General features: G+C 41.2%; 1 protein-coding gene across 2 annotated transcripts in view; it reads right to left on the bottom strand.

Moving 5' to 3' along the window:
• Window positions 1-4,263: 4,263 nt before the first annotated feature.
• The window catches only part of pex7 (peroxisomal biogenesis factor 7), a 60,673-nt gene continuing 50,881 nt past the window's right edge, over window positions 4,264-14,055 (bottom strand). For both annotated transcript variants that reach the window (XM_006793464.3, XM_006793463.3), the window contains exon 11: window positions 4,264-5,081. In XM_006793464.3, coding sequence (XP_006793527.1) covers window positions 4,998-5,081 — 84 coding nt within the window. In that variant the 3' untranslated portion in view covers window positions 4,264-4,997. The remainder of the gene's footprint in view (window positions 5,082-14,055) is intronic.

The raw sequence follows: 14,055 nt of genomic DNA, 5'->3' as shown, positions 1-14,055 counted from the left end.
TAAATAGTGCAGCTATTTTCTCTGCAGCACAATTACCCATTGCATGGTATGGTCTCAAACACAAAGAGTGAAATGTTACAATTAACCCCATAGTCTGGGTTAGTTGTAACATATCCTGGGGTGAAATGTAACACAATGAAATAAGGGTACTAACAAAACATTAACATGTAATCTTTGTTTATTCAACACATGAATGCACTTAGAGCCATTTATGTAGCTATGCGTGTGTGTGACAGAATGCAGAAATCTAGCTTTTGAACATATAGCAACCCCCCAAAAAAGACAAATTATGGAATTTTCTGCAACTGAATATTTCATTAATTTTGGTTGGTCTTCCTTGGGTTTGGCCTCATTGGCTCAGTGGGCATTATAACCTACAACTCTTGCACCAATTTTGAACATAACAATGAAGCTGAAAAAATGTAGTTGTTCACCAGCATCGCAATTCCATTACTTTTTATCATGGCTTTCCTTGGTGTGGTTTGCAAAGTGCTTCAGAAAGATGAGGAAATCTGTTTCTTGCACCCATCTGGATTTATTTCCACAACCAATACTTCCTACTGGTCCATCTCTGACACAGTGGTCTGCATAATGTATGTGTGGGAACACAAACAGTGGAGGAATTGTGTTCCCAATGGCATTAACCGCATATACAAAGGTGACCAGTGAACCTCTCTGCTGATGTCGTTGCCCCAACTTGTTTAATATAAGTTAAAGTAATAGTGTGGTAAGTTGTAACATCTGCATTATTGTTACAACTAACCCAGACTGTTGCTGTTACAACTAACCCAGACTCCTATAGCCATGAACTAGCTAACATTACAGCCAACGGCTAAAACATTAGCACTAAAGACCTACACAGAATATATCCCCATAGACATGCAAATAACATAATTTAAGTTTGATGAGTTTAACTGCAAAGCATTTAATGCTATTAGAAATTAAAATAAAGTAGAAAAACTTACTTTTTGGCATACAAATTACTTTTTTTCGTGTTAAATTGTCTGTGTTTGACAGAATGTGCTGATTTTTCACATGTGATAGCAGAACTGAATTGGGCATGCACAGGATGAGTAACATCATTTGAAACTTAGCCCTGATTGGAGAAATTGGAAGTGTTACAACTGACCCACGTTACAACTATCCCCGGTCTCCCCTACATAAGTATAATTACATTTTAATTTCAAAATATAATAATAGAAATTCATTAAATTACAGAGGAATTACGATTTTAGTGACGGCCAATTACTATAATTTGATGGGAAAGGTGGAAAAAGACCTTATTATTGAGCTACAGATTCCAGATAAACTCTACAGTTGTAGAGCTAAAGCTGACATGAGCATCCATCCACTTTGTTCCTTTGCTCAGAGTCATGACGGGGCCACAACCTGTCTCAGGTGTGGGATTCAGCGTGGGTCTCCAGTCTGAAGCAGGGAGCCTTTACATACATGCAGGAAACAACGAAACATTACCAGGTAGATTGATAAAGACTAGACCTGTACACTCTGTATCTGGCATATCTGAGCAGTCATTTCTTCCACCTTAAAACTTGAACTGTTCTGATTCAGATAGCAAAACGTTTATTTGGAGGTGTAATAATCTCCTAAACTCCGTCTGCTGCGGATCACAGCCGCCACTGCCGACGAGTACGTCTGTAAAGACTCAGCAGGAGTACAGATGACTGTAGCCGTGTTTACCTCTTCTGCAGTTCAGTCTTAATCAGATTTATTGCCGTGACAGATCATAGATTTATACGCTGCTGAAGCTGAAAACCGCACAGCGTGGATATAGGATGAAATAATCAACAGATTTTACAGATATTAACAGGAAGCAGCTCAGCATGTTCAGTGCAGGGCCTCGGAGTCTGAGTGTGGGCTGGAAGTATTATCTTTTGAAATATATTAATTAATCTGTAAAATATGAGAAATAAAAAAACAAAGATGCTAGAAAAATATGAAAGTGAAGCTGAAAAAACCCCCAGAAAAAATCCTCACACTAAAGACGCTGACATCAAGGGTTTACTCGATTAAAGACCTCGGAGATGAGCTGCTCATTTATTTGCACTAAACGAGTTTTATTAACTCCGTGTTTCATGGAATCAGCCCGGATCTGTGGAGCAGGTTTCAGGTTCCCTGTTATCCAGGTGTGTAGAGAAATGAAATGACACATTCTTGGTTCACCTCAGCAGACCCTGGCACATGGCACTGGGCACCTGATCAATCGTGGGACAATGACAAGCCAGAATATGAAGATACACCTGCATTTATACTCGTGTAACGCATCTTCAGCCCTTCTTTGGAGAAAGGCACCCCTGACCTCACATCTGTGGCATCTGCAGGAAGCTGAATGAGTGGAGGATTTTGGAGGGTACGTCACCTGAATAAATGCAGCGGCTGTTGGAAGCACATGCCCGATGTTTGCAGGTGTGCGACTTACTGTAAAATATTCCATCTACATAACTGATATCAGCATTAAACTGGTGGATAATTTCTCAGTCACAGAGCATTAATCACCCTTGTGTGTGTCCTCTTGCATTTGAGCCCTTCATGGATGAATGTGAGTGTGAGAGGATTCAGATCATCAAATTTAACCCTTGCCCAGCATGCACAGACGATAAAACCTGGACATCGGTATAAAACAGGGCGGGGACTCTGTGACATCCTTGCTTCCAGCCTTGAACTGAGAAAGTGATGCTGCTGCGGGGATTTCCATCCCTGTGTTCTGGCGCCCAGCTCATCCCGAAGATCCTGGATGAGGCTGAACTCGTGTTCTTCCACATCAGACACAGAGAATCATTTCTTAATGGAAAGATTTATCTACTGCAGTATTAAGATTTCCCCTCGATAGAGCTAAAAACAAACAACAACAAAAACCCTCTATGTATATTTGGACGTCTGCCATGATCCTGGAGAAACAGACATCTCTATTTTTCATTCCTTTAAGCCTCCTCCACCTCCTCCTTATCGAAAAACAGAGACTCCACCATCAGTCGTAACAGGCGTGGAAATGACTTGGACAATATTTTAATTGAAATATTTCATCAGAAAATCAGTTTGCAGGCCACAGAGGAGGGAGATCCGCCCTTATCGAGCTCAGACCATTAGCTTCAATTAACACGCGGAGAAAGGAGAAGACGGAGGCGCTTTCAAACGAGGATTTAGACCGGAACTCGCTGAGAGAGGGAAGAGGGGAAACTGCAAATACATGCATGTATTGTTCTAGAAACTATAGGTAATATAGATTAGGCCGAGTAATTTAACTTCAAACACAGAACTTAACAGGCGTGAATCCATTTTTAATATGGATTTCCAAATGAATGTGTAGCACACAATCACAGTGAAGGAATGAGAAACCACGTCGCCTGAAGCCAGCGACAGTTTCACCCGTCTGTGGGCTCGTACACAATGTCTCATTTCATTTTGAACTTAAACTGAGCAGGTTCTTTTCAACACTGACGGAAAATATCAATATTAAAAATATTACAATTTATATATATAATCAACATTTTATGTCAGTGAAACCTGCAAAAATTGAAAGGACTCAAAGGATATTTGAGATTTATCCAGAAGACACTGAAGAGAGTCTCACAGCATGTAAAATGATGATGTAAAATAATTCATCTTCCTGGACATGAATTCGTCTTCATGTAAACAAACATGAATCAGTATCAGTGTGATCATCCCCGTTTTCTTCCAAAGTGAGGGATAGACTTTAACTTTTCATTTTCCCCGTATGAAAATGTTCCAGTGATACAGATGTGCGTTTTTCACAAAAATGATCCACACTATTAAAATTAGCTTTATTCAAGGCACATCGCCAAACACTGAAGCTGGTGCCGGCTGAAAAATAATATCACGGCGTCTCCACTGACTGTGAAATAAACTCACCGTAAACCTTTCAGTGACGTGTGAAACATAAAAGACATTTGCAGTTTTAACTTAAATAAACTGATTAGAGAGTACAAAGGTCAAAGTTCAACTCAGACACAAAAATATCCCTGATTGAGAAACAAATGACAGATTAACTTGCAGCAATTAATATTCAAAAATAAAAACACTAAACACACTGATGATGGGCAGACCTGTTTCAGTCCAGTGTGAGGTGTTAGCTTCACTCCTAAACTCCTGAGTTTTTCCAAAGTTTCCAGGTCTGAGAGCAAACAGTATAGCTGTTTGTACGGGTTCTTGCTATCTTGGTGGGGACCAAAATCCAGGTCCTCATCCAGTTGAAGGCATTTTTCACACTCTAAATGTGGTTTTAGTGTCAAGGTTAAGGGCTAGGGAAAGCATTATGTCAATGGGATGTCCCCATGAGGAATGCAAACCAGATGTGTGTGTGTGTGTGCATGTATCTACCACACTTCCATGGTCAGTTAGAATAACTCAACATGCTTGTCTCTGGACAGTAGGAGGAAGCCAGAGTACACACACAAAAATGTTTGAACTAGAAACCTTGCCACTGTGAGGCAACAAACCCAACCCCTGCACCACTATGCCACTGTGCTAGGCAGCATTGAATACGGGGGTGCCACTGTTTGATAATGTGAAATGCCCAGAATCACAAAACCAAGAACAAAAGTCATCACAGTAAAATATCTGCTTTTTCAGCCAACACATGCTTTATTCTGACAGAGTCGATCACAGTTGTGGGACTGAGTAATGTCCAGCTCATCTGCCCAAACATGGTGGCTGGTGTTTTCCAGTTCCTATGGCAACAAGGGTCCAGTAGCCACCTGTGAAACTTATGTTTTCAGAATTTTGGCTCCGATTTGGTACCAAAGTGTCAGAGCAATGACGTCTCAGTGGCGTGTGTCTTAACCATTCGCAGTTTAAAGTTTGAGGCTCGGATCTTGAACAACGTTGTGGAAGAAGTGAAGAGTCGGGTGTGCGTCGGCAAGGCAGTCATTATGGTTCAGGACGAGGTACTGGCTTCATCGGGGAGAAGTGCTCGAATACCAGCGCCGAGGTGAAATCGTCCTCAGAGGTCTGTGGGCATTTTAAGGAGCTGCACTGTGCGCTCCCACCGACAGGCACGCAGGTGTGTACACCTTCACCGTCTCGTCCCAGGAACAGTCCACCACCTGCATACACACAACCACACACATGCTATTTAAGAGCACCTCACACTCACATCGGGATTTGAACCTGCAGCATCAAATGAACCGAATCAATAGAACAAAAAACATCCTGCAGTCTGCAGACGTACTAAACATGTCAGGCTGACGATTTACAGAATAGGGTGCAAGAGACATCTGGAATATTTCTATTTAATGACACTCATAAAAAAAACCACTAAACACTAAGCACAAAGCCAAATATTCTGTTTCCAGCTTCTAATGGGTTTAGGATTTACTGCTTAAAAATCACAGTAAAATCATGTTTTTTGGTGCTTGAACAAACAAGATGATTCCTGAGGCTCTGCAAGTCTGAGTCGGCATTTACTGACAATCCTCGACAGTTCAAGTAAGGAATGACTGACAGTGAGAGAAGAATCTGATGCTTTCACTCCGTAATGATGGGGAAACCACATTATATAGAAATTTCTGGATTTTTATATTCATATTAATGAAAACTGGAGTCCCTGAAAGATGGAAAAATGAGGCTCATTTCCACCACACGAGGTTAAACACAGATTTAATCAAGGACTATAAAGCAAGCATCGGCATCACTGACAGAAACATGATGTCTGAACCAAAACTCTCACAATTTATATACTTTTAGAAATCAGAAGATAGAGCTTGTGAAGTTTGATGTAAAGTAAAGCGTGTATCCAGAGAAAATCTGGAATAAACTGAATGTTCTTTTCTGCAGCAAAAAAAAGAAGATGTGACTGGGCGGGTAACAGCTGGTTCTCTGTGGTAAAGTTAAATCACGCTCAAGCTTCCAGCTGAAATTACCTGCAGCTCTGAGACAAGAGAGGAGTTCGGGTTAAGTGTGGTCTCTGTCTCCTCTCACAAACACATCAAAATGTTCCACCTGAATTAGCTTCCATTATCAGGTCGGGCACAAAGGCATTTAGAGAGCGCGCCGACTCCAGGTCTGCACAACAAACTCTCTTTTCTTTCCTGCGTTTTGCCACCAAACAACATCCTCTCAGGTTTGTGAAGGCTAGTTTAAGTCCATCGACATAAATACATTTATTGCACTTCATCCTCTTGCTTTCATCAGTCTCCACTGATTCACCAGCAGGTTGAGCAGGACTGAGAGTGTATTAATAAAAACATGCTTTTATATTTGCAGTATTTTCTCTTCGTCATCCAGGTTTCATCTCAGCTGCGGTGGTTTTACATCAAACCACAGACACTGAGTGTTTCCCAGAAGCTCGTCAGTATGAATGAAGAGGAAAGAGTGTCTGTTAAGAAATAACATTTGATTTAGGTTTACTTTCACAGCACAAACACATAAATCAGTCACGACATCAGCTGAGAGCTAAATCATAAAAATTTTAAATCATATTTTTGTGTTTTAGATTTTTCTGGGACTGTCAGCTTATTCATTCATTGGGTTAAAAGTGACCACAGCGCTTTAAGAAGTTGGAGTCGGCCGGCTCAGATGGAGTCGAGGTAGTTTTTAGTTCAACCATCCAGATACCAGAATATTTACTCAGACTGACTCGAATCAGAACAGGACAGTTTGTCAGTGTCAGTCATGTTAAACTCTTCATACCCAAATGTTTCCTGTACTTTCATGTAACTTTTTCTTGTTCTCGTCTTTCAGACAGCGTCATCAACGAGACATCTAATCTTTTTACAAAAAAATAGCTGAACATGATAGTTTTTTGGACCAATTTTGTGTTCTCCATTCTTTAAGCACCAGTTTGAGCACCGTTTAAGCACCGGCACCATTTCAAAAGTACCGGTTTGGTACTGGTATCGGATAAAACCTAAATGATACCCATCCCTAATTTGCACAATGTCATACAAATATTCAGTGTGAGTTTATCAATAAGAAATAAAATTCAACATTTTGTTTGAAACAAACTCAAGAGGTAAAAATCCTGACTGAATATATTCGGCTGAAGTCTTTTTCCACAGACAGAGCTTTCAGACGATCCAGTGAAGGAGAAAATACAGCTGCAGCTCCACCTCCCTCTCTTTACTCTATAATCAGCCGGGACATGGCTATCATCTGAATGACATGCCTCAGCATGGATGAGGCTATCAGCTGAATGACACACTGCCTCACTGTCATCTGTCCCAGCTGCAGAGTGGCTCATGATTTCAGCTTTCAAAGTACAACCCTAGTTCTGCTTCACTTTCGTGAATCTTAAAGATTTGTGCTGTTGCACGTGTTAGAAGCAGCTTTGTGTTGGATTGAACAGTGAAGAAGACGGGGGATGAAGTCTGCTGGGTGCTGTTGAGGTTGTAAAAACAGAACTGATTGAAGAAATCCTGCTCTGTAAATGTGCTGCAGGTTTAACTTGCATATCCTTTGATTTGTTATAATCCATCACAGAGATGGAGGGCGAACTAAACACCCTAACTGGTTATTTTCACCTGCCGTGTTTGCTTCCTGGAGTTATAAAAATCCATACACACCATTAGCAATGATCTGAGTATGGTCAAAAGAAATGTTAACACATGTTAATATTATATTATTGTTTAACTTAATCAATTTAGCGTGTTTGAGCTACTGCTGATTTTTACACTCACCTGCCATCTCTGACTCATCTGACAACCCAACGCCAATAACACTAAGCTGAGGTTTTTTCCTGATTGGTTAAAAAGTGGCTTGAAGAGGTGTTCAGCATTTGGATTTAAGAGGTCAGGTTTAATAACAAAACATAGATGGACTCTTGAACTTGAATACCTGCAAATTGCATTGAAGGATATATCCTGGTCAAAAATGACTCCAAGATTCCTCACAGTGTTACTGGAGGCCAAGGTAACGGCATCCATCCATTCATCCAGATTTCTAGAGCTGAGTACAATAAGCTCAAATTTATCTGGATTTGGAAGCAGAAAATTAGAGGTCATCCAGGTCTTTATGTCTTTAAGACATTCCTGCAGTTTAACTAATTGGTTTGTGTTATCTGGCTTCATGTATAGATAAGGTTGGGTGTCATGTACGCTATGCCTTCTGATGATACTGCCTAAGGGAAGCATGTATAATGTAAACAGAATTGGTCCTAGCACTGAACCCTGTGGAACCCCATAATTAACCTCAGCATGTGAAGAGGACTCTCCATTTACATGAACAAATTGGGGTCTATTAGATAGATATGATACAAACTACTGTAGCACAGTACCTGTAATACCTACAGCATGCTCTAGTCCACTGTCAGAGGCTGTAAGATCATTTGTAACCTTCACTAAAGCTGTTTTTTCTGTACCGTGATGAGATCTGAAACCTGACTGAGACTCTGTTTTTGTGTTTGACTGTGATTGCTGACACGCAGTAACCACACTATCAGCATCCTTTTATCCATCGGGCTTTCCTCCTGCTCCATCGAATATCTGAATCAGACTTAACAAGCTTGGATGGCCTTTCAGGGAATGAGTAAGCAAAGTGGCCGTGCAGTGACTCAGCCACTGAGATGAGGAATGCCCTTCTTTAATCAACTTTAACAGCCGGTCGTAAGGCAAAGAAGGCAAAGGCTGCCAAGACTGCAGCAAAGCACAAAGAAGGAAAATGTACAAAGAAAGCAAGAATAATAAAAGATGTGTGATGAGGAGAGGTAAGAGAAGAAAAAGGCCACAGGAAGAAATAGTTTAAAGTCTGAAGAACGTTTCATGTCTCCTCAAATATTTTTTATTTAACATAAGAAAAACATGAATGAAATGAGTAATTAAAAGACTAATAAGCTGGTGGCAAAATGGCACTCTCAGGCAAAAGTCATGCAGCATTTATGTAGCAGAATATACACATTTAATCTTTGAATAGCAGTGCTTCAAGGTACTCACTCTTATGAATGTACAAAGAGTTGTTCAGTAAATCCATTCACTGTTTTGTCTGTGACATATCAAAGCAGCAAAGTCCTCAAATGTCCACCCCACCAAAGACATCCCCTTTATGATGACAAAGAGTAAATACAGTGAGAACAACAGAAATGTGTACATTTCTGATCTGAAGGGTAATAATAACGCTAACAGACTTTTTACTTTCAGCTTTGGTAACTAAGAAACTTAAAAAACACAACCTGAAGCTCATTTGTCTTGTTATCCAACTCTAAATTAAAAAGAAAGAACACTTTGTTTTTTATTTTTTTATGCTAATATATTTAACATTTCCTTATTTAAGTATATGGATCTGGAATTTTGGTTTCCATGACTTTAAACTGCAATTTTCCAAAAGCTTTGGACAAGATTGTGTTTTCCTATAATCAATAAACAAATGCATAATGGAGGAGTTGAACTGTTTGCTACTGAGCTACCTTTTCTTTTTTCCTTTGGACAAGTAAGCCCAGATCTGAGCCACAAGCATGGTGAATATATCCAACATCTAGATCAGGGGTGGGGAACTCCAGGCCTTAAGGATTGGTGTCCTGCAGGTTTTAGATATCACCCTGGGTCAACACACCGGAATCCAAAGCATTATTTCATTACCAGGCCTCTGGAGAACTTCGAGACATGTTGAGGTCATTTAGCCATTTAAATCAACTGTGTTGGATGAAGGACACATCTAAAACCTGCAGGACACCGGCCTTTGAGGCCTGGAGCTCCCCAACCCCTGATCTAGATCCTCAGTATAAAGCATGATCCTGAGTTCGAAATAACCCCACAGTTAGTTTCAGTCTGTACTACACCACAAAAGGACAGCATAGCATTAAGACAAACATACACTAAGAGCAAAACTTGCCTTATTTACTGATATATTAAATATTGATGAGGCAAAACATTATGACCAGCTGGTCCATCATGTGCATATACTGTTTGCATGTGTGGGAGATTTAGTTTCACTCGGTTTACTGCAAATTTTCTTTGTTTGATCAAACCTAACTACGCATTAGCAGTCTGTGCTTCTTTATTGGACTGTGTGCTTTAACGATGCACATAACAGGGAGACATAATATAACAACATTTGCAATAAAATAATAATTCTTCCAAGGAAACGAAAGTAACAGTGGTCAGTTCTACAAGCTTTGAGCTGTTATTAGAAGCAGTTTTAATAAAAAAAAAAAAAAAACAATCCACAGACCAGTGAACAGATGTCATCCTGCAGTCCTGTGTGATCTATTGCCTTACTCTGTCTCTAACACACACACGATAACCACTTAAACAGTGCGCAGTGTGTGTCCCTGTGTGTACGCGGTAAAGGCGGGTGATCCATCAGACACACATGGCTACGCCAGAATAAAACCACACCAGTGAGGGAGGTAAGGCAGTGTGATGGACGGAGAAAGCAAAGCAAAAGAGAAAGTGATTAAGACAAAAGTGATGAGCATGAGTTAGCACATTTATCAGAGGAAGAAATTAAAACACAAGAGCTGAAATATGTTAAATATGAACAGACCAGAAAAATATGGAAGCTGTGGTGAAGAACAGACTTCAGGATGATGAATGGCATTGGACAGTTGGACAGATAATGTAGCCTTATCGGGTTTCTGGTAGATTAGCCCGTGCGAGGATTAACGGAGTGGACAGCTTGTTTATGGAAATGATGTGCGAGTTCAGTTTGAGTGCTTACAACTAAAATCGAACGCAGCACAACATTTCTCTCAAATCTCCGTCTGCATGTTCGCTCAGTGCAACACGACTCAGCATGTGTGCTCCACTTCACACAAGCACCTGTACTTCAGAATATTGTGTTTCCCGACTTTATGTTAGATTGTTTCAACAGATTCCCCATTGAAGACGACCTGCTGTGGCGTTCATACCCACATGAAACATATTCAGGATTTTGTTTTGTCTTCAGATTTTCTAGAAGCACAAGTAATTCACTTCAATTCAGTTTTAGTTATAGATATTGATAATTGTAATAAAGATCCTAACAATCACACAATCCCCTATTAGCAAGCACTTGGTGACAGTGGGAAGGAAAAACTCCCTTTTAAAAGGAAGAAACCTCCAGCAGGAAAGGGTAGATAACACAGAGAAAGCCACAAGCTCGGCCTTCAGACTGCTCTGAACATCCAGTTTACGACAGTTTGTTTCTAGTCGTGTCTTCATGTTTGGTCACAGAGAGCAGATATTAGTACAGAAGACACAGAAACCTGGGAAAGCGAGGAGAAATCTAACAGCACAAACATTTCCTACCTGGATTAGAGATCCCTTGTACATGTTTTGTATGCGCACACATTCTGAGGACAGTTGAATCCCATTTCATGCTAATGCTTAGCCATACTGTATACTGCAGAAGCTGCAGTATGATCGAAAGAAAATACTTTAAGGATGGAGCCAGACACACTTTCTGCCTCTGGAAAAAACAATTTTGAGGCAGGTTTATAAAATGTCCATGCCACAGATAATCAGAGGAATCTGCAGCTTTTATAAAAACCCTGAAGATGATGGTTCACCTCCCAGAGACAAGCTGGAACAAAAAGCCAAGACCAGCCACACCGAACACTCGACTGTCTACACTTAATCAGTAAAAAAAAAACCAAAACAACAACCAAATAAACTATCCACAGCCTCACACGTGGAGACAAACCAGCCTGCGTGTCAGTGATTGGGTCAGTCAGTCCCTGCTTCTCTAAGATGGACGAGGAGACTTTGAAGACATTTATTAGCTGTTTCGTTAAAAGCTCTGGAGTCTCTCAGATAAACAGAGTGTATCAGTCCTGTGACGCAGCACATTTCAGGAGCAGACGGATGGATTTCTAACCCAAACCATCATCATTTTCTCAACCTAACCAAGCAGATTGTAGTGCCTAAACATAACCGTGCCCTCGGTGGGAGTCAAACTAATCAGCAAGTGAAAACAGACCAAAACACTGTTCTGTCGTATTTATCCCACTGCCTTACCTCCAAACTCTCAAAAGGTGGACATTATCGCTCGACACCAGCGAGACTGACCACTGACGTAAATATTTGGTCAATTTGTTCAGCTCGAACAACAGAACAGAAAATAAGTTTTGCACACACCCTATTTTTAAAAAGCCTGAACACCAAAGAGCTGGTTTTTAATCACGTTTGAGTAACACGGGCAGTTTTCCTCTGGAGAATTCCCCTTTTGACCCCGTCAATAGGTCTTCTATAGCTTTTACATTCAACTTGTGTCTTATTGAGAATGAAAGGCACATGTTCAACGGCCACCCACAGAGACGCAGAGAACAAAAATCTGAATGAGCCAATCACGTGATGTGGAGGAAGCAGCAGGTCACAGCTGTCAGTGTCTCACGCGAGCTGCAGACAAACTTCACCTGAAAAATTAGCCGGTTATATTAATTATTCATGTTTTATCAATTTGCAGCAGCTGCTGGGTCAAACATGGGGGCGGTGAATTTTATGACTGTTTAGTTTATGAGTCATAAAGTCCAACATGGTATCGACTGGCTCGACCAGTAAAACCATTACGTAGAAACCTGTACTAAAGTCCTTTTTATTCTTTTTCAAACGTTATTTGTCCTTCTTTCCATTAAAAGGTTAAGATTTCATGATGCTTCCACTTTCACACATTTCTAGAGTTTTTCCACATCCACTCGTCACTGAGAAGAACCTGTAACTGTTGAAAAATCAAAGAGATGTGTAGTCCTTACAGAGGACGTGCCCGAGGCCTGTTGGAGCCACCATAATGGTATGACCACTTCCGAACTATCTGAAAACTATTTTGCTGGTGCAGAGAACAGCTGGAAGTTCATAAAATATGCCAGACTGGACCCTTTGGTGCAAACCATTTGTTTGACACTGTGGTCTAAGACTTTACGTTAAAGGGGAAGGTGCAAAAAGAGAACCACAGCTGCAGTAGTACATATGAAACTGGCAAATAACAGGTTTGGAAATCAACTGGAGGACAGAGCTGTATCATGAGTACAACAACGAGAGAGAAGGTAAGCGACTCATGTTGTAACTGACGTCAGACGCCGGAGATTTTGGCGGAAAATTTAAGCAAATGGTAGTTTAGATTTGAACAAATTTCTTTAAGCTTCAGTATTACCAAATACACTTATCAATTGTCTCATAACTAACAATATTTGTCTAAATAATCTCCAACACCCTGGAGAACAACGGGGAGAGTTTAGAGGCTCTCCAAGATTATATTGATCAGTGCTTTCAGGATCTCGTGATGAAGAAGGCCCAGAGTACAGCTTCCCCGGCCAAATCTGAGACGCCGTCGTCGAAAAGACAACGCCCGGCAGATTCCCCCGGCACAACATTGCCAGCCGGCAAAGATATTGCCGACATACTGGAGTCAATCGACAAGCGATTGTCCAGTTTCGACGCAAGGCTGTCCCTGGTGGAGATTCTTCACCGGGAATTTAAATGCTTGCGAGAATCCCTGGAGTTCAGCCAGCAGCAAGTGGAAACGCTCGCTGCTGAAAATGCCACGCTAAGGGAGTCGGTGAAATCTCTCACAGAAAATGTTACCCAGCTCAATAGAGAAAATAAAAAAATAAAAGAAACGGTTATTGATCTACAAGCTCGTAGCATGCGTGATAATCTAGTATTTTCTGGTATTCCAGAAGCCGCTGGAGAGGACGCGGAGACCACGGTAAAAAGCTTCATCAAAACCCACCTGAAGCTGCCGGAGGACACGGTGAAGAACATCGTCTTCGATAGGGTGCATCGCCTCGGCCCCATTCGGGCTACGGCCGGGAGACCACGTCCTATCGTGGCCAAATTCGGCCACTTCAAACAAAAGCAACATGTGAAAAGCCGCGGCAGGGAATTAAAAGGAACGGACTTCAGCGTGAACGATCAGTTCCCCAAAGAGATCTTGGAACGACGCAGGGTCCTCTTCCCAATTCGACGCGGCTTCATCCAGAAAGGCTCCCGCGCTGTCATCGCTGTGGACCGGCTGTACGTGGACGGACAGCTCCACCGCGACCCCAACATCACTCCGTGGCTGTATTAACTTCAGACCAGATAAGAATCCGCTACACCCTTTCCCCACTCACACTAACTTGCATTAACATCTGTTTAACTTACCGGTATCAAATCGCATCTTAAGTGTGAT

This window comes from Neolamprologus brichardi, chromosome 15, assembly GCF_056152115.1.
Source record: "Neolamprologus brichardi isolate AB-2024 chromosome 15, ASM5615211v1, whole genome shotgun sequence".
Taxonomy (NCBI): Eukaryota; Metazoa; Chordata; class Actinopteri; order Cichliformes; family Cichlidae; genus Neolamprologus; species Neolamprologus brichardi.
This window is presented reverse-complemented; position numbering and strand designations above follow the sequence as displayed.